Source organism: Xenopus laevis, chromosome 2L (genome assembly GCF_017654675.1).
Source record: "Xenopus laevis strain J_2021 chromosome 2L, Xenopus_laevis_v10.1, whole genome shotgun sequence".
In the NCBI taxonomy this organism is placed as follows: Eukaryota; Metazoa; Chordata; class Amphibia; order Anura; family Pipidae; genus Xenopus; species Xenopus laevis.
Window position 1 is genome coordinate 31,848,242 of NC_054373.1, and position 19,895 is coordinate 31,868,136.

Sequence of the window (19,895 nt, forward strand, 5' to 3'; positions counted from 1 at the left end):
GCTCTAAGCCGGAGGTTTCTCCAAAAAAATATAATGGCCTCCACAAATACCATGGAAGATGACCATAGCAATTGTACTGTTATTGGATTTCTTTATATTCCCCTTGTTGTTTCTCTTCTGTTTTTTATTGTTCTCACTCATCCCCTTTTGCTGATCTCCTGCACATTGTGATTTAACACTTTTTGCCCTTTTCATTTTTTTCCACCCTCTCTCTCTCAATGTGTCAAACTGCTTATGTACAAAAATATGCAATATGTCAGTGTAACACTAAAACTCAGTTAAAGGGTTAGTTCACCTTTAAGTTAACTTTTAGTATGTTATAGAATGGGCAATTCTAAACAACTTTTCAATTGGTTTTCATTATATATTTTTTTAATTATTAGCCTTCTTCTTCTGACTCTTCTCAGCTTTCAAATGGCGGCCACTGATCCCATGTAAAAATGAATGCTCTGTAAGGCTACAAATGTATTGTTATTGCTACTTTTTATCACTCATCTTTCTATTCAGACCTCTCCTATTCATATTCCTGCCTCGTATTTAACTCAATGCATGGTTGCTAGGGGAATTTGGACCTTAGAAACAAGATTGCTGAAATTGCAAACTAGAGAGCTGCTAAATAACTCAAAAAACACAAATAATAATAATTGCAGTTTGTCTCAGAATATCACTCTCTACATCATACTAAAAGTTCATTAAAAGGTGAACAACCCCTATAATGTAACATAAGAGCCAGTTAGACACCACAAGATACACACCACAATGTAATATCGCCTTAACACACAGAGTAACATGTAACATTGCCAGCTGAGAGATGGGCATGGGGGTAATTAACATAGAGCTACACTGCAAGTTGGGAATACAGTGTCTGTATCTATTTGTGGCTGCAGTTTAGACAGAGGAGTGTGCAGAATTGTACAGAAGGTCTTGCACTCCAAGCATTGGGCTCAGCAACTTTTCGTGACGGCACCTTTCTGCATTTGGATGTTTTCACTTACCCATCAGCTGCACTGCTATTGCCATGGGGACGATACATGATTATACCAGTTTATTTGTGAACTTCTACATGCCTCTGTGTTTCTCTCAGATACATTTTGCCTGTCTGTGTGTTGCTAGAGCTTCCATCTGGTTGGCACCTTGTACTGTATACATAGATAGGTACCTACTTCCCACCACTAGAACAAACATCTGTTACTGAGCTGTGCCAGGCCCCAGCTATCTATCCACAGGACCTGGCATGTTTCTGATTGCTCCTGCTTATCTGAACCTGTAGTACCCACCAGACAAATTACTGATTTTGCTGTTTGCAGCCCAGCCCTTGTCTCTTGTCTGACTGCTCTGACTGCTTCTCTTCAAATATACTGGCTGTTCTCTGACTCAGCTTATCTACCACCTGCCTTCACCAACTGGCATCTCTCTGACTCAGCCCATCTGCCACCTGCCCTGGCCTACTAGCTATTCCCTGACTCAGCCCGACTGTCACCATTCCTGATCTGCTTGGCATTTTCTGAGTCTGACCTACTGGTGGCCTAGGCCAAACAATGCTTGTGTATGTAACGATCATCCCCTTATCATGTAGTTACAGCATAACAATGAAAATGGGTTATGCTATGGGTTTGGGGTTAACATTTAATAAAGGTGGCACAGTTGCTCTGGAGTGGATTTTTGAATATTTTCCACATGATTGCGCAGGTTTCCCGTATGTGCTCTGGTTTCCTTCCATACTTCAAACGCATAAGGCTAGGGCCACACGGGACTAAAAATCAGCCTCTACTGCAGGCAGTAGCCTCCTTCTTCTTTTGCATACAAAACCATTGTGTCGGCTCCGGCACAAACACATTAGGCAGATTTTGGTGCAAGTCACAAAGTCCTGAGATTCTTTGCAGTAATCCACACCAGAGCTGACAAAATGGTTATGGATGCGAACAGAAGAAGGAGGCTAATGCCCACGATAGGGGCTGAAATTTCAGCAGGTTGTTTTTGGCCCCTTCTGACCCTAGCTAGTGGTAGGTTAACAGTCCATAATGTAGCAGAGCGTTAAGACTGCAGGATCATTGATGTGATTATTAGACATTCATTATAAAGTAATGTGTTATTTATTGGCAGTATACAAATAAAGGATAATAACAACACGCCAAATGGGGCAGAAATCAGCCTGCTGAAATCCACAGGCTCATTAAAGCCCCTGACTTCTACTAGCTGAATCTTCTTGTCAGCTCACGTTTGGAAGCCTTGTGTTGGCTCAGGCTTGTGTGCAAACAGAGGTGGATTTCAGCTCGAAATGCAAAGTCTTATGTTTGGGGGCTGAAATCAGCACGAGAATTTCTGGATGCTGATTTCTGCTGCATCTGGCCCTAGCCTAAATGGATGATAGTATCAAGGACATCTATTTATTGGAAAACAACATCACATTGCACTGAACAATATGTTTGTAATATTGTTACAGGTACTTAAGAGCCCATGGTAAGTCTGACTTCTAATTAGACTGGTGTGCCCTGGGCTCAGAGAGTGCAAAAACCGTCTTCCTTTAGAGAAGTGATTTCTAATGTAATGAATGCACATCTCTATCTGTCTTGAGACATGCAGGGAACAGGTCAGACATGGAGTAAGACTGTTGCTAGACCCCCAAAGCACAGCCTTCCAGGCAGTAGGCCCAATGCCCTTATCTCACAAATGTTACATCTAATTGGACAACAACATCCAGGCAGAAAGTATTTTTCTATGCAATGCATTAGGCTACAGCCACACAGAGCAGATTCTCAGCTTGTATTTAATGACTTTATGCAAGAAAGTGAAGAAATTCAGATCATCCATAAAGAAAGTATATGTCATCAGTTATTTAAGTAGTTTAAGTTATAAATATGGAATCTGTTATCCAGAAACCCATTAGCCAGAAATCTCAGAATTGTAATTACAATTTTAAAAAATGATCTCTGTAATAATAAAACAATACCTTGTACTTGATTCAAACTAAGATATAATTAATCATTATTGGGTGCAAAAAACCCCTATTGGGTTTAATTAATTGTTTAAATTAAGGTGGCCATACACGGGCCGATAAAAGCTGCCGAGTCGGCAGCTTATCGGCCCATGTATGGGGGCCCCCGACGGGCTTCCCCGATCAAGATCGGATGGGACAAAAAATCCCGTCGGATCGCGGCCGCATCTGTTCGTTGATGCGGTCCGGCGATCCGACTGCCCATTCCCATTCGTTAGGCCTTAGGGCCCACCGATCAGATCAGCCCAATATTGCCCACCTCAAGGTGAGCATATTGGAGAGAAATCCGCAAACGAGCGGATCTCTCAGTGTATGGCCACCTTTAGTCTTTAGTAGATTTAAGGTATGAAGATACAAGCCACAGAAGATCCCTTATCCAAAAAAAACCAGAAAAGACCATTAACGCTCCACACTTAATTCCATATTCGTCCTTTTGAACATTTTGTGTTCATGTTTTGCCTCAGCTAATGTGGCTCCTACTTACTCTTTCTGGCCCGTTTGCAATTTGTGTGCCTTGTTCTAATTTATAAGGGGTCTTTTCCCTGCACCTTTTTCTGACACCTTGGGGTCTTGTGTGAATTCTTTTCCTAAAATCTTTTTATTTCACAGTAAATAGAAACATTTTTTTCCTAGCAGTTGCCTCAATTACCAGCATGATGAGTTCCTTGTCAGTTTATTGTACTGTTACAAATTATCATAATTGTTCATAATTTCATGGCGACTGTTGCAGAATACTCAGTGACCTTTCCAAGGTGAAACAATTATCCCTCTGTGACAATTTCCCTTTAACCCCAATTGAGCTATTTTACTGCAAACTACAGTATGGCCTGACCTGTAGATGGGATGAGATCTCCTGAGGGTCTGCAGCCTCCAGGGTGCCCTGCAAATGTCAAAGGGGCACCATGTTTTGTGGAAGAATGTCCATATATAAGCAGGAGGCCCTTTAGAGTAGAAGGTTAAGAGGACCTCCTAACAGTCCTTAATAAATATATAATTAGCTAAGATAAATAAGCTGGGGAAAGAGTTTCCATGTCTGTAAGCACATATATATGAATGCATTAGGTGGAACACAATTTGTACAGAAGTTTGGAATGATAAATATATCTAAATATGTGCCCAAAGGTCTATATAAATGTACTATTTAAGTGCATCTACCTTTCTTTCACACTCCTGTTTACATTTTATAATTGGGGTGTGTAGCCATAACCGTGCCAAGGTTTTTCAAGGGTTGGCATAGGGTTAATAAGCTGTAGTAACCAATAAGGTCATTGTTCAAAATGCACTTGACCAGCAAAAGCAAATGAAATAGTTACTGTTACTGGGCAGATTGTTTCAGCACCCTCCAGCATAGCGTATTACTACAGGTATGGGATTCATTATCCAGAAACCTGTTATCCAGAAAGCTCTAAATTACGGAAAAGGCCATCTCCCATAGACTCCATTTAATCAAAATAAACCAAATTTTTAAAGATGATTTCCTTTTTCTCTGTAATAATAATAATAAAAAAATAATTAATCCTTGTTGCAAAACCAGCCTATTGGGTTTATATAATGTTTACTTGATCTTGAAACCCCAGGTCTCAAGCATTCTGGATAACAGGTCCCATACCTGTAGTAGCAAGTACAAGGGTTACTTGTTTAAAAGCCTCAAAATCACAACAGGGCAACTGGTCTTTAACTGTTATTATTATTATTATGTATTTCTAAATTATCAATGTATTGTGCATCAGTGTACTATAGATTGGTGTATATGGGCTATCCGATTTTGTCGGTTGGTGTTGGATCGACAAAACACATCCTACAAGTTGGATGTAGTCGCATTGGTCAGTATTTAATGGGACTGATACAAAAATCTGATGTGTGAACAACATGGAAAATTTTCCATCTGTTGGATGGAAACGCTGCATGTTGTGTCTTCACCCGACAAGATACATTGACTATCGGATGCATGAACAAACTACACCAGCCGACTTTATCTAATCCGACATTAACATTCTGGCTATAGGGGGATCAGATTTTCTAGGATCTGACAAATCTCATGCTGTTGCATGGATAAAAATTGGACCCACAAAATCTGATCAGAATCTCCCGTGTAGTTTTACCCTATAGCATACATACGAATACAGATAAATACTGATTGCTACTGGAGGTGAAGAGGGGCCTGCTCAACATTTTTAAACTATAACTCTCAAAAGCATTCATTATGACTTTTTTTCAGGGAGCTGTAGTTCTGTAACAGCTGGGGGGTTCTGTAACAACTGGGGGGGCCAAGAGGGGTTCTAAGGCAGCAGGGCAGCCATTCACTTAATTTAGGCCAAGTAATCTGTCTGCTTTACTGCATTCCCTATTTATCCAAGCAGTATTACTGTACTTTCTATAAATCAAGCGCTTCTTCCCAGTTTGTGCTGCTGCAGCTCCTAGAATCTGATAAACGAACCCCTACAGTTTGCTCTAACAGTATGTAAAGTACAGGCTATGTTAGATGAATTCAATTTACTTAAAACAAATAACCTTCAGAAGTAGACTTAAATATCCCATGTATAAATCGTTCCATGCATTGTAAAGACTCCTTATTGATACTGCCCAGTTTCTAGCGACTAAAGACATCTGGTTTATAAACAATTACAGATATATGGGATCTGTTATACGGAAACCCATTATTCAGAAAACTCAGAATTAAGGGAATGGCCATTTCCCATAGATTCCATTTTAATCATATAATGCAGATTTTTTAAAATGATTAATTAAATGATCAATCTTTATTAGGGCTCTTACAGACTAGCGTTTTTCCCTGCGCTCCCCTGTGTTCCGATTTTCTGCGTTCAGCCGCAGGGGAGCGCAGGAATAGACACATTACATTTTTACCAATGGGGCTGTACTCACACAGGTGCGTGTAGGCGCCGAACGCAGGAAAAATGCAGCATGTTGCATCTCAACCTGCGTTCTGCGCCTACACGCTCCTTTGTGAGTACAGCCCCATTGGTAAAAATGTAATGCGTCTATTCCTGCGCTCCCCTGCGGCTGAACGCAGAAAAACGGAACGCAGGGGAGCGCAGGAAAAAACGCTCGTCTGTAAGAGCCCTTAGAGGTAAAACAATTCGCCCCTGCACAGCCTGGGAATTCAGGGAGCAGGAAGTGGAGGGGAAGGTTTTTTGCAGAAATATTTAATAAATCAGCCTAAAACACTACTTTTTTAAGCACAATTCTTCTATATCTAAATGAGTATAATGCACTGATACAGTTATTTTTAGTTCTAATTCTTTTAATTCTTAGTACAAAGTACAAAGTTCTGTTTTATTATTACAGAAAAAAAGGAAATCATTTTTAAACATTTTAATTATTTGATTAAAATGGAGCCTATGGGAGATGGCCATCCCAAAATCCAGAGCTTTCTGGATAGCGGGTTTCCAGATGCCATACCTGTATTCAGATCCAAATTACAGAAAGATCCCTTATGTGAAAAGTCATGAGACTTCTGGAATACAGGTCCCATTCTTGTACATATTAAGACTGACTTGGATTTGATTGCTCTGCCTAGTTTGTCTTATCTTCCCAATATTTATGATTATTCGTTTAAAAAAAACACCCATAATTTGTGGCATAACTGCTGCTATTTTGGGATAAAGCTGATCTTTTGGGATACAGTTGTTCCTACTCTTTAATATACACAGGCCGATAAGCTGCTGACTCGGTGCAGAATCTCCTCTTGTGAATCTGCAGCCCATACTGTGAATATCCGCTGTTCTCATGGGAATATAACCTGCATTACTAGGTCTTAAAGGGAAAGTAATCCATAGTAACTCTTGGGATTTGTTCCCCACATTCATCACAGCTGATTATAAAGCATGCAGTAGTTGAGTAAAGCTTTTAACCCCACAGCATTATAATAATTGACTCTGATATTGTCTTTTTAAAACACATCTTAAATCCCACCTCCACCCATGCAGAAATAATACTGCTGCATTAAGGGGATAAAACACCTCCTATGGAATATTTGAGTAAGCAGAAAGTAAATCATCTGTCTGCGTGATGTTTGCCCTTACATTTATGTTGGGAATGCTGTCATTGGAAACAATAAGACGAAATACTAAACATTAATTTATTGGGCCAGTAAGACCAGCAAATGAAGACGTTTTGAAAGCATTTACACAGATTTACTGAGCTTCAATTTAAAATTCTTCATGATTTCTAGAAATAAAAATATTTTAAAATGTACCTTTAGGCTCATCATGGCATATGGGATATTCTCTGATGGCTTATTTTTTTCAGTTGGCAGATAATCGGCCGAGCATGTCCTTGGAATTAAACTGGTTGTTCACCTTTGAGTTAACTTTAGGGGGCAGATTTATCAAGGGTTGAATTTCAAAGTACAAAAAACTTCGAAATTCGACCATCTAATTGAAAAACTTCAAATTTTAAATTTTTTCAACGAATTTGGCAATCCTATGATCGAATAAATCATTCGAATCGAACGATTCAAGCAATTTTATCGTAGGATTGAAGGATTTTTATTTGATGTGTAAAGAAGGTCCCCATAGGCTAACATAGCAAGTCAGCAGGTTTAATTTGGCGAAGTATTGAAGTCGAAGTTTTTTTAAAGAGACAGTACTTTGATTATCAAATGGTCGAATATTCAAAGATTTTTACTTGAATCGAAGTTGTAGTATCCTATTTGATGGTCGAAGTATCCAAAAAATTACTTCGAAATTCAAACTTTTTGTACTTCGAAAACTCACTTGAACCTTAGTAAATCTGCCCCTTGGTATGATGGAGAGAGCGATATTCTGAGACAAATTGCAATTGGTTTTCATTTTTTTATTATTTGCGGTTTTTGAATTATTTAGCTTTTTAGTCAGCAGCACCCCAGTTTTCAAGTTCAGCAATCTGGTTGCTAAGGTCCAAATTACCATAGCAACCATGCACTAATGTAAATAAGAGACTAGAATAGAATAGGAGAGGCCTGAATAGAAAGATGAGTAATGAAAAGTAGCAATAAATGTAAGGGGGTTATTTATCAAAGTCCGAATTTATTTCAATATTTCCAATATATACGCTGGGGTTTTTTAAGCTTATTTATTATTACATTTTCACGCAAATTTGCTTTGCGGGGGAAAAAAACTGATTTTCACAATTTTTTCGGATTTTTCATCCGGGGTATTGCCAGCACACATCAAAAAATCATTGGGACTTCTCCTCACTGACTTATATGCAACCTCGACAGGTCTGAGATGCCGGATTTTCAGATTCTGACTTTTCCATCCTCTGGGTTTAATAAATTTTAAAAATTTGTGATTTTTTAAAAGTCTGATTTTATAAAAAAAAATTGTGTTTTTTGCATTCGGAGTTTATAAAACAACCCCCTAGATGTGTAGCCTTACAGAGCATTTGCTTTTGAGATGGGGTCAGTGACCCCCATTGGAAAGCTGGAAAGAGTCAAAAGAAGAAGGCAAATAATTCAAAAGATATAAAAAAGGAAAAATGAAGGCCAATCGAAAAGTTGCTTAGAATTAGCCATTCTACAACTATACTAAAAGTTAACTTAAAGGTGAATCACCCTTTTAACGTAAATCATCTGTCACCAGAAGTGGGATTATCGGATAGATAATTCTTCTCTAATGGCAGGTGCTTTGACAGGAACCATGAGCCGTCATTTCTTTTTCAGGTAGGACTTTCTCCAAGACAAACTCCAATTATTTGTCTAACTGGTCTTTGAGATGTAATTAGAAAATGTAATAATCCAAGTTCATTTAAAAGCTTTAATCTGTTAAGGTTTTAAAATTCAGCGTGTGAGCGAGTCGTTTTGCACCTGGAGGTTTAGTTATCTGCAAGAAGGGATAGCTTACTCTATTTATCTCTGTTGTTCCAGTGGTAATGTGATGCGGCCTTCTCTATTGCATAGGCGTTTACTGTTCAGGAAGCAATGACGGCCAAATGGTAAAGTGATCCCTGGAATACCTTAGTAAAATGACAGTAATAGATAAGGCTTAAGAGGCTTTGGATGCTGACAGACACTGTATGGCATGGCTGGAAAAACCTATTACAGTCAATAGAAAGCATGAGATTTCTGCTCCTGTGTTTGCGCAGCTGATAGAAGGATCTCAGCATATCCATGTACATTAATCATCCTCATGCTGGCAACTTCTTTTTATTGGTCTAAAACACTGCATAGCATGACCAGTTTTCAGTCTTCTTGAAAATGGTAGTAAAGGAACGCAGTGCTGTGTGCAGAGTGAAATTTTTATGGACACAAAGTTTTTTCCCCTCTATATGCAGCATTTTCTTTTGTAGGATTCCTACGCGGAAGTTCTACCAACTGCAGTTGGACCTGATCAGTTTAAACAATTACGATTGATTATTGTGAATTCTGGTGAACAGTGTTAAAGGGGTCCACCTGTAACTTTTAGGGCTCTTACTGACGAGCGGTTGTAGCTGCGCTCCCCTTCGAAATTCGAAGTATTTTTTATTCTATTCCTTCACTCGAGCTAAGTAAATGTGCCCCTAAGGGCTCTTACTGACGAGCGGTTGTAGCTGCGCTCCCCTGCGTTCCGTTTTTATGCGTTCAGCCGCAGGGGAGCGCAGAATAGACGCATTACATTTTTCCAATGGGGCTGTACTCACACAGGCGCGTGTAGGTGCTGAACGCAGGTTGAGAAATGCTGCATTTTTCCTGCGTTCGGCGCCTACACACGCCTGTGTGAGTACAGCCCCATTGGAAAAAATGTAATGCGTCTTTTCCTGCGCTCCCCTGCGGCTGAACACAGAAAAAAACGGAACGCAGGGGAGCGCAGCTACAACCGCTCGTCAGTAAGAGCCCTTAGGGGCACATTTACTTAGCTCGAGTGAAGGAATAGAATAAAAAATACTTCGAATTTCGAAGTATTTTTTTGGCTACTTCGACCATCGAATTGGCTACTTCGACTACGAATCGAACGATTCAAACTAAAAATCATTCGACCATTCGATAGTCGAAGTAATGTATCTTTAAAAAAAACTTCGACCACCTACTTTGCCACCTTAAACCTATCAATGTTAGCCTATGGGGAAGGTTCCCGTAGTCTTTCCTAGCTTTTTTTGATCGAAGGCATTGCCTAACTGTGTTTCTCCTGTGAAATAGCAGTTTGAATTATCATTAGTTCCCTCATCAAGGCACATCTAGTGCTATTGCTCTGCCCTTTTATTGTGCCATGTCAGACTCTGGAACTGGAAACATAACACTGGGCCAATCTTTTTTAAAGTCTGTTCTCCATATAAGGTTAAAGAAAAATATGCTTCATGTTTCAGTGTAGCTGCTGTTTAATCGTCCCTCTTATATTAAGGGATTCAACGTCATAGCAAGCTCGGGTGTTTCAGACAAGCACAAACAAAAAAAAATGTTAATAAGAATTCATGGGATTTTTTTTTGTTCTTCAGCCAGACCACAGCTTTTCATAAATCCCTTTTGCCAAAGCCTTGAAAAAAAAAAACAATCCCTGTAGTCACTATATTGGTTTTCCAAGAATCACACATGTCTACTATGGAATATATTTGAAGAGAAACTAACAAATAAATGAAAAATGTAATACAGTATAAGCTTCCCTGAAACCAAAAGCTGAAAATGCTTTTGGTTTTTAAAACTGACCAACTGCAATGAAATATTTTGGTGATCTTTTGACCAGATACCAAGTCCAAGTGTTTACATTCTACATAATCTGTAAAAGGGGCGATTAAAACCATAGTGCATTTTTATGACCATCATCATTAAGCATCTCAAGGATGGTAGGACAGGGACATCAAGAAGACCCCTTTCAGCACTGCTCTTGTATAATGTGATAAAGTGTCTTGGAAAACTTCTTGGTAACTTCATACAGAAAGTGTCTTGGGTCAGAAGAAAGTTTAATTGATCTTTATAGCCGGTAATAATGACTCCCTATTGTGTTAAGGGGTCAGTCTAGTTACACAATTTATTTAGTGCTGAACATTCAATTTCAGGGACTTACACATTATTTACATTATACAACTGGTAATTATCGGACTGGGGGTCCGGGGGGGGCGCACCAGGGCTACTGCTGCAGGGGTCTCCGCACACCCCTGTGCCCCCTGCCCCAACCACAACCCTCCCCCCCAGGTCCCCTGCCCCAATCGCAACCCCCTCCATCCCCCCCCGGCACATCTTATGGTGGCCCCAATAAGGCCCTGGTGGGAGGTCAGGGGGAGCGCTGCACAAATCTTCAGGCAGGGAGTGGTTCTGGGGCAGTGGGCCCACCTGTTTTTTTTCCGGTCCAGTCCAACCCTGTAACTGGTCTGTTCTTAAAGCACTTTGGATAAGAGCCCCCATAACTATACAGAAGCACTAAGGGGCTTCTAAATGATGTGGAAGTAAGGGAATAAGCAGGAGGTTAAAGGGTTGAATATTATTTAGTGCAGGGCTTGGGAAATCTGCATGTTGTGCCATTCCCAATAGCATTGAGAAGACGTTTCAAGCACAAGGATATTTATTAAAGTATTTCAATAAACACATCCTGTAATCCATTGATTTGTACAGTGATCCCTGTTCCAGCGCTGTCTAAAGACACCAGAGGCTATTGGTGTTATAGAAAATCAATGAGTTTAGTCGAAGGGTTTGTAAAGACTTAGTAGGGTTTCTTTGTTATATAGGCATATGAACAAACATGTCAGCCACAGCAGATTAAATGACCATAATAATATTAATTATTGCTAGTCAATTAGCTTTCAAAAGCTTCTCAGACAGGCTCCTCTTTATTACCCCTACGTTCTTCTGCACATGTTGTTGGAGCTTTATAAATTGACATAAGAAATGTCTTGATGCCAGATTAGTTAGCTCATTGGTCATGCACTGGCACATGAACCCTTGCCTTCAAATGGCAGTTTTCATGTTCATATGGCATCATAGACCACAGATGCAAAAGGAAATTCACTGGCACACAGGTAGTACTAGCAGGGTAAACCCTTGCTGTTTTATTCGATGAATAGCAGCATGCAACGTTTCGGGGTAACCCCCTTTATCAAGCAATAAATAATTAATAAATAATTGATAAAGGGGGTTACCCCGAAACGTTGCATGCTGCTATTCATCGAATAAAACAGCAAGGGTTTACCCTGCTAGTACTACCTGTGTGCCAGTGAATTTCCTTTTGCATCGTCAATTCAAGGTGGGACGCCGATTCTGCCATTGCTGTGCACCAGGGACTATCTCCTATCCAAGGCTAGGGTGTGCGAGTGCATTTGCTAATCATAGACCACAGAATCATAATGATAATAAATGAGACCAACATAAATGTACAATAAAGTGACTATAGAGTTACTAAATAGAAAATAAAATCATGCGTGCAGCATTCTACCACCATAAATGCTCCCCTTTGCTGTCTAACACTTGTTTATGTACCCTTAGATCATTACAAGCATAGCCATATGTCATATATATGACACTCTACTGGAGTATTCCAAGGATATCTAGAATTTACTTAATGTCATGCTGATTGACTTCATCCCACCAGTCCATATTGCAGTGATCCTCAACCAATGGTTCACGAGCATCATGTTGCTCACCAATTCCTTGGATGTTGCTCTCAGTGGCCACAAAGCAAGCACTTATTTTTGTAGTCCTGGCTTGGAGGCAAGTTTTGGTTGCATAAAAACAGAGGTACTTGCAAATTGAGCCTCCTGTAGGCTGTCCCGCACAGGGGATATTAAAAAGCCAATCACAACCCTTATTTTTCATACCTAGGGACTTTTTTTCCTGCTTGTGTTGCTCCCCAACACTTTTTACATTTCAATGTGGCTCACAAGTAAAGCTGGCCATAGACGTGCAGATTTACCTTCATATCAGACGAACGATAGTTCTGTGCCACCTCTCGACCTGCTACTAACCATTTAGATCAAATAAAGTAGTAAAAGAAGACGATGTTCTTCCCCTGACAGCAATTGTACAAAAGTTATGTTCGACAAAAGCTGGTGACCCACTGATATTGTCAGATCGGCAATACATGCAGACATATTATTGGTAGCCGACAATTTTCTAACCTGTCTGATCAACTGAACGACCGATCGCCATCTCACGAAAAATGTCAGAATTGAAAATTGTACGAAAGGGAGATTTGTACCATCAATGGCCAGCGTCTATGGCCAGCTTCAGAGAGGTTGAGGACCCCTGCCATATAGGGTCCCTGGATGAAATGCGTTAAGAAATTCTAACCACACGTTTACTATGGTTGACAACTGCCTCTAAATTCAGGGAGAGTGCAAAGTTTCAGCTCACTCTCCCTGGAATTTTTTGCCCCTAAAAACACCCCACCACCACAATAAACAAATCTTTATTTATCTGAAATATTGTCTCTTTGACTACAAATTGCCAGGTTTCACACTGGCCTCTATGACTGTAGTCTAAACTGTTCCCGGGCCCACGTGCACTTTTAGGCATGAGTACACTCATATGGTTACACTGATCAGAGTGGGCATCAGGCAGGGTGCTGCTGGTGGGAAAGACACACATCTTTAACTGGCCTGACACTCACTGAAAACCGTATAGAAAAATCAAGCAGGCATTTCCAAGGACCAATTTTCCAGGCAGACTTTTCAATTAAAAAGTATTCCAGTGTACTAGGATACAACCTAACGCGTTTCGTATCGATAGGATACTTAATCATAGGCTCACTGAAAACCCCACAGTCTGCTGTAGCATAGTTACACCATTATCTGAAGTAAGGACAGTTGCACTGAACCTATAATATATATATATATATATATATGGGAACCAAGAGGTTGGCTCTAGGGGGCTTGGAGCAAGAACTATTCTTGTACAATAGACTTCCAAATCTTGTGTTCCACCACTGAATGTAGTGGTAAGTAATAGTAACCAATGAAAATGTCTGCAAGTTTGGCTAAATCCATCTTACAAACAATCAATTGGTAGCACATTCACAAAAAAAAACAATCACAAAAAGCCAACGTTATTTGATGTATGGACCATCCATGAGCAAAGATATTCTAAGATATAAATGCAGAACATTGGAGCAATATATATTGATATATCAAGCCCTTTATTCTTTTTTTTCCCAGTGGAAAGATTAATTAATTTTTAAGATTTTAATGGTGACTACCCTGTCACTAATATGTCAGACCCCACATTAGGCGTCGCTATGGTAACTGTAGTGCTGAACCTTGCAGAGCAAAAGAAATGACTTTTAAATAAACAGCATGCCATTTCTATAAAGTTGATAAACGTGATTTTTGTAAGAGATTACTGACTTTTCTTCTGAGCGTAATAGGCTTGAGATCTATTTTCTGCCATCAAAGCAGAGGGTGAAGTGCAGGCCTCCCGGGGCCACAAACGGCTTCATTATGCAGAACACAGCAGGGAATGTAAAAACAGACACATGAGATGAAGCAATTGTCCCTTCCACTGGCTTTCCAGACAATGCGGGTAGTCAAAGGGCCTCTTACAGGCCTGGCATTCCTGATGGCTGAGCAGGTGTTGTGCCACGGACTCAGGCCCACGGTGGGACACTTATGGGCAGTTATGGATAGGGGTCCTTCAGCCTGGAAAAGCTGGAAAAGCTCTGCAGTGCACTGCTGCTGCTTCTTCATGGAAAGTGTTTTTATTATAATCTGAGCATCCATGGCAATCCATGCTAAAAGTGCATGAATGGCACTTTACACCCCACTGCTAGTTCTGTCAATTCACTGCACTATTAGCAGAACATATAAGGGCACAGAGTGCCATTATTTATATTAATTAGCCTTTCCAATTTACAGACTTCATTATATATATATATATATATATATATATATATATATATATATATATATATATATATATATATATATATGGCCCAATGGGTTTCTCTAACAATTGAGACATTCCTCACTTTTATGTACTATAATTACTGAACTAGTTCTTCCAACATCCCTCCCCATAAAGACACCCACAGTTTTAGTAATACAGGGGCAGAAGATGAAAACGGCTACTTCGGTTCATTTCATTCAAAATGTGTTGCTTACTCAGAATACACATGCCTATACGACAAATACCTCTTCTAAAAACTTCCAGGTACCTAAGTGTCATGGAAAAGGTAAAAATATTTCCTTGGTGTAATAAAGGGCACTAAGTTTGACCAGGAGCAGTAACTTATAGCAATCAATGCGATGTATGCTTTTAGACAGATAACCAGTAAATGCAACCTGCTGATTGGTTGCTATGGGTTACTGCTCCTAGGCAACCGTAGAGCCTTTTAGTACAAATGGGTGTAATTCACACAGTGTGCAAATCCCAATTCAAAATGCGGGCGGTGTTGCATCCAGAAAATGCACTCAAATTCACTTTTGGACCAGATACACTGGTCACAGGTGCACCTCTTGATGCAAACATGTAGCTATCACCATGTCCAAGGTGGTGGCAGCTCCAGGGTTTTCCAGTGTCAATAGGTACAGTTGTGCTCCATTCATCAGAAGAGGCAGGATGGACTAATTGGCAAAGAAGATAGCAACCATTTATTGTTTAATAAATTAAGTATACATTAAGGGGTGGTTCACCTTTAAGTTAACTTTTAATATGTTATAAAATTACCAATTCTAAGCAACTTTTCCATCAGTCTTCATTATTTATTTTTTATAGTTTTTAAATCATTTGGCATTTTCTTCTGACTCTTTGCAGCTTTCAAATGGGGATCACTGACCCCATCTAAAAAACAAATGCTTAAAAGGTACCCGATAAAATTTTTATGGCCAGGCCGATTGACGAGCCGACCGATATGCAAGTCTTCTGCCGATATCAGTTGGCTTGTCATCCACCATACATGCACCAAATATCAAAGGAAAATTTGTTTCATACAATATTATCGATGCGTCTATGCCGACCTTAAGGCTACAAATGTTTTGTTATTGCTACTTTTTATTACTCATCTTTCTATTCAGGCCTCTCCTATTCATATTCCAGTCTCTTATTTAAATCAATGCATGGTTGCTAGGGTAATTTGGACCCTAGGAACCAGATTGTTGAAATAGCAACCAGGAGAGCTGCTGAATTAAAAGCTAAATAACTCAAAAACCCCAAATAATAAAAAATGAAAACCATTTGCAAATTGTCTCAGAGTATCACTCTCATCACACTAAAATTCAACTCAAAGGTGAATAACCCCTTTAAAAAAAACCCTCCAATATAATTAGCATATGCTATAGAAAGCCCAGTTCTACTCTTCCTTTACCCAACATTCCTGCCTATACAAGACTCATACTGGCTTTCAGTTGATGATTATTCTCACTGTCATTTATTTTGCAGTCATTAGTGAGCACAGAGGGTGTAAAACCTATTTTTTTCCTACTGGTGTGTTTGAATAAATGACATCTCTATTGACTGCAACTGGGCAGAATCTCTTATTGTGTTCATAATGACAGCCTGGGCAGAAATGATATAGCTCGCACTGGCATTCATTGCCAATGGGTCACATGTCCACGCTTTCAAGATAAGGCACAGGATGTGGTTAGAATATGGCTAGTTGCACCTTCTCAGCCCCTTCCCTATTTTACAGTTATTAATGCTTCACATCACATTGTACTAGAGTATCGGTAGCTTCACTGCCACATGCATTCCCTCATCCACCCACCCTCACTCCTACACATCCATGTATATTCCAAAATATACACACCTGGAGCCTTTCCTCCTCACTACAGAATTATGCCACCATAAATCACTGTGAAATCCTATATACACTTTCATGCGCCCATATGTCACTTGCCCACACAATTTCCAAATCATTATGAAACATCAGAGGTGTCTGCATCTCCTGCCCTTTCCCACTCTGCGCATCTATTTCATGGACGCCCTCCTCCCACTAACTTCAGTATATTTATTACCATTGTACATCACCTGTCTATATCTGTACATGGATCAGCCCCCACCCCCAGCTGTTGTGCAACCACATCTTCCATCATATTCCAACAGAGGATTATGGGAGTTGTAGTTTAATAGATGCTTGAGGTTGGACACTTCTACCATGGTAAATAATAAAGAAATGTAACCCACTGTAACACCCAATATATAGTTCAGAGTTTACCCTTTAATATTGTTATAAAAGTAACATCATGTCAATGCCGAGATTCTATGGTTCTGGGTTCACGTTTCCAATAAACATAATCAAAATGACCCTTGCACATATACGGTATTAATACCCGCTACATGACAACCTACGATGCTGTACTATTTCTAAAATGTATTATCTATACAGACTATACCAAAAATGACACTCCCTAAGGCTGCTGTCATATGACTGACAGTTGCACTTTAACCACTTTTTTTGCCCAATAAAGCTGTTTCCCCCAATTAGGAAAGGTATCAAAATATCATCTGTAAGCAGATAGTGACTGAAACTCCCACATACTGACACATACATCTGATGCAAATTTGTGGGTGCAGGGGAATTCAGGGGACACTACTGATAGAAGCTTCCGTTCGATACTTTACGTTTAGAAACAGGGTTACCTTGTGTGACTGCAGCGGGTGATGCCAATGAAAGCAATACTCGTGGAGCACCCTGAGCAATGCAGACAATATAATGTCATTATAAAAATGTGTTCAATATTGGCATAAATTGTGGTCTGGTTCCCTTAGTAAATGAGCCCCGTTGTCTCTATTCCAACTGACATATACAAATATATTTATATATAACAGCATATATCGACAGACAGCAATATTTGCTTTGCCCGTTTCCCCTCCCCACACACACATACACACGCATCCTTGGGCAACCTACATTCTCCCTACAGTACACACATCATGCAACACCAGGCACCCACCTGCTTGTCTGTGAGCTCCTTCTCCAGCTCCCTGTATTTATTGTGCCACACCAGGCAGTGCAGTGGGTATCTGCTGTCCGGACCTTTCCTTGCTGGCATCATCCTCGTTTCATGCTGGATTGTCCCCAAATTGCTGTGTAGAGTGGTGTGGGAGAGAGGACAGAAGGGGTGGGTCTCAGGGAAGCAGTGGGTGCATGCCTGTGTGCCTTGGAAATGTGTGTCCTTATACAGCAGCAGCAGTAATAGCAGTAGCAAGTACTCCTGAGCCCAGGACACAGATGCACATCTCCTGGCAGCTCCCAGTCCACACTACTCACTGCTACAGAAAATGGAAGGAAAAGGTTGGGCAGAGGGGAGAAAGTTTTGGTACGGCACTGGTAAAAAAGCTGCCAGGATGAGAGGCTGTGCCAGGGGCTCCTGGTGATCTCAGGACTCCTCCCTGGCAGCACTGCCTTTAGCTCAGCTGTGTGCACTGAACTGGATGCTGCTGCCAGTGATTGGCAGGAGCGATTTGCATTATGGGGTTTGTAGTTCCCGTACAAATGTAAAGGAATGAGTGCCATCTATTGGTCAATCACAATAAATGTGAGCAATGATGGTACAAAACCAATCATCCTACATCTGGGACAACATTTACAAATAATACACAAAATATGACGTGGTAAATGTTACATATATACACACACACACACACACACACACACACACACACACACACACACACACACACACACACACACACACACACACACACACACACACACACACACACACACACACACACACACACACACACACACACACACACACACACACACACACACACACGTGAAAAACTATTTGCCCCCTTCCTGATTTCTTATTCTTTTGCATGTTTGTCACACTTAAATGTTTCTGATCATCAAAAACCGTTAACTATTAGTCAAAGATAACATAATTGAACACAAAACGCAGTTTTTAAATGAAGCTTTACCTTATTAAGGGAGAAAAAAAACTCCAAATCTACATGGACCTGTGTGAAAAAGTGATTGCCCCCCTTGTTAAAAAATAACTTAACTGTGGTTTATCACACCTGAGTTCAATTTCAAAGGTTATAAAGCCATTTCTAAAGCTTTGGGACTCCAGCGAACCACAGTGAGAGCCATTATCCCCAAATGGCAAAAACATGGAACAGTGGTGAACCTTCCCAGGAGTGGCCGGCCGACCAAAATTACCCCAAGAGCGCAGAGACAACTCATCCGAGAGGCCACAAAAGACCCCAGGACAACATCTAAAGAACTGCAGGCCTCACTTGCCTCAATTAAGGTCAGTGTTCACGACTCCACCATAAGAAAGAGACTGGGCAAAAACGGCCTGCGTGGCAGATTTCCAAGGCGCAGACCACTTTTAAGCAAAAAGAACATTAAGGCTCATCTCAATTTTGCTAAAAAACATCTCAATGATTGCCAAGACTTTTGGGAAAATACCTTGTGGACCGACGAGACAAAAGTTGAACTTTTTGGAAGGTGCGCGTCCCGTTACATCTGGCGTAAAAGTAACACAGCATTTCAGAAAAAGAACATCACACCAACAGTAAAATATGGTGGTGGTAGTGTGATGGTCTGGGGTTGTTTTGCTGCTTCAGGACCTGGAAGACTTGCTGTGATAGATGGAACCATGAATTCTACTGTCTACCAAAAAATCCTGAAGGAGAATGTCCGGCCATCTGTTCGTCAACTCAAGCTGAAGCGATCTTGGGTGCTGCAGCAGGACAATGACCCAAAACACACCAGCAAATCCACCTCTGAATGGCTGAAGAAAAACAAAATGAAGACTTTGGAGTGGCCTAGTCAAAGTCCTGACCTGAATCCTATTGAGATGTTGTGGCATGACCTTAAAAAGGCGGTTCATGCTAGAAAACCCTCAAATAAAGCTGAATTACAACAATTCTGCAAAGATGAGTGGGCCAAAATTCCTCCAGAGCGCTGTAAAAGACTCGTTGCAAGTTATCGCAAACGCTTGATTGCAGTTATTGCTGCTAAGGGTGGCCCAACCAGTTATTAGGTTCAGGGGGCAATTACTTTTTCACACAGGTTTGGATTTCTTTTATCCCTAAATAATAAAAACCCTCATT

The 19,895-nt window shown here is 40.4% G+C and overlaps 1 protein-coding gene across 4 annotated transcripts in view; it reads right to left on the reverse strand.

The window, feature by feature from the left end:
• Nucleotides 1-18,245, reverse strand: part of ankrd13b.L (ankyrin repeat domain 13B L homeolog) — a 114,825-nt gene extending 96,580 nt beyond the window's left edge. Inside the window, exon 1 of one of the 4 annotated variants that reach the window (XM_041581672.1) lies at nt 17,783-18,245. In XM_041581672.1, the coding sequence (XP_041437606.1) occupies nt 17,783-17,884 (102 nt within the window). In that variant the 5' untranslated portion in view covers nt 17,885-18,245. The remainder of the gene's footprint in view (nt 1-17,782) is intronic. The other 3 variants (XM_041581671.1, XM_041581674.1, XM_018246090.2) reach the window with 3 other exon arrangements.
• Between the last annotated feature and the right edge of the window lie 1,650 nt (nt 18,246-19,895).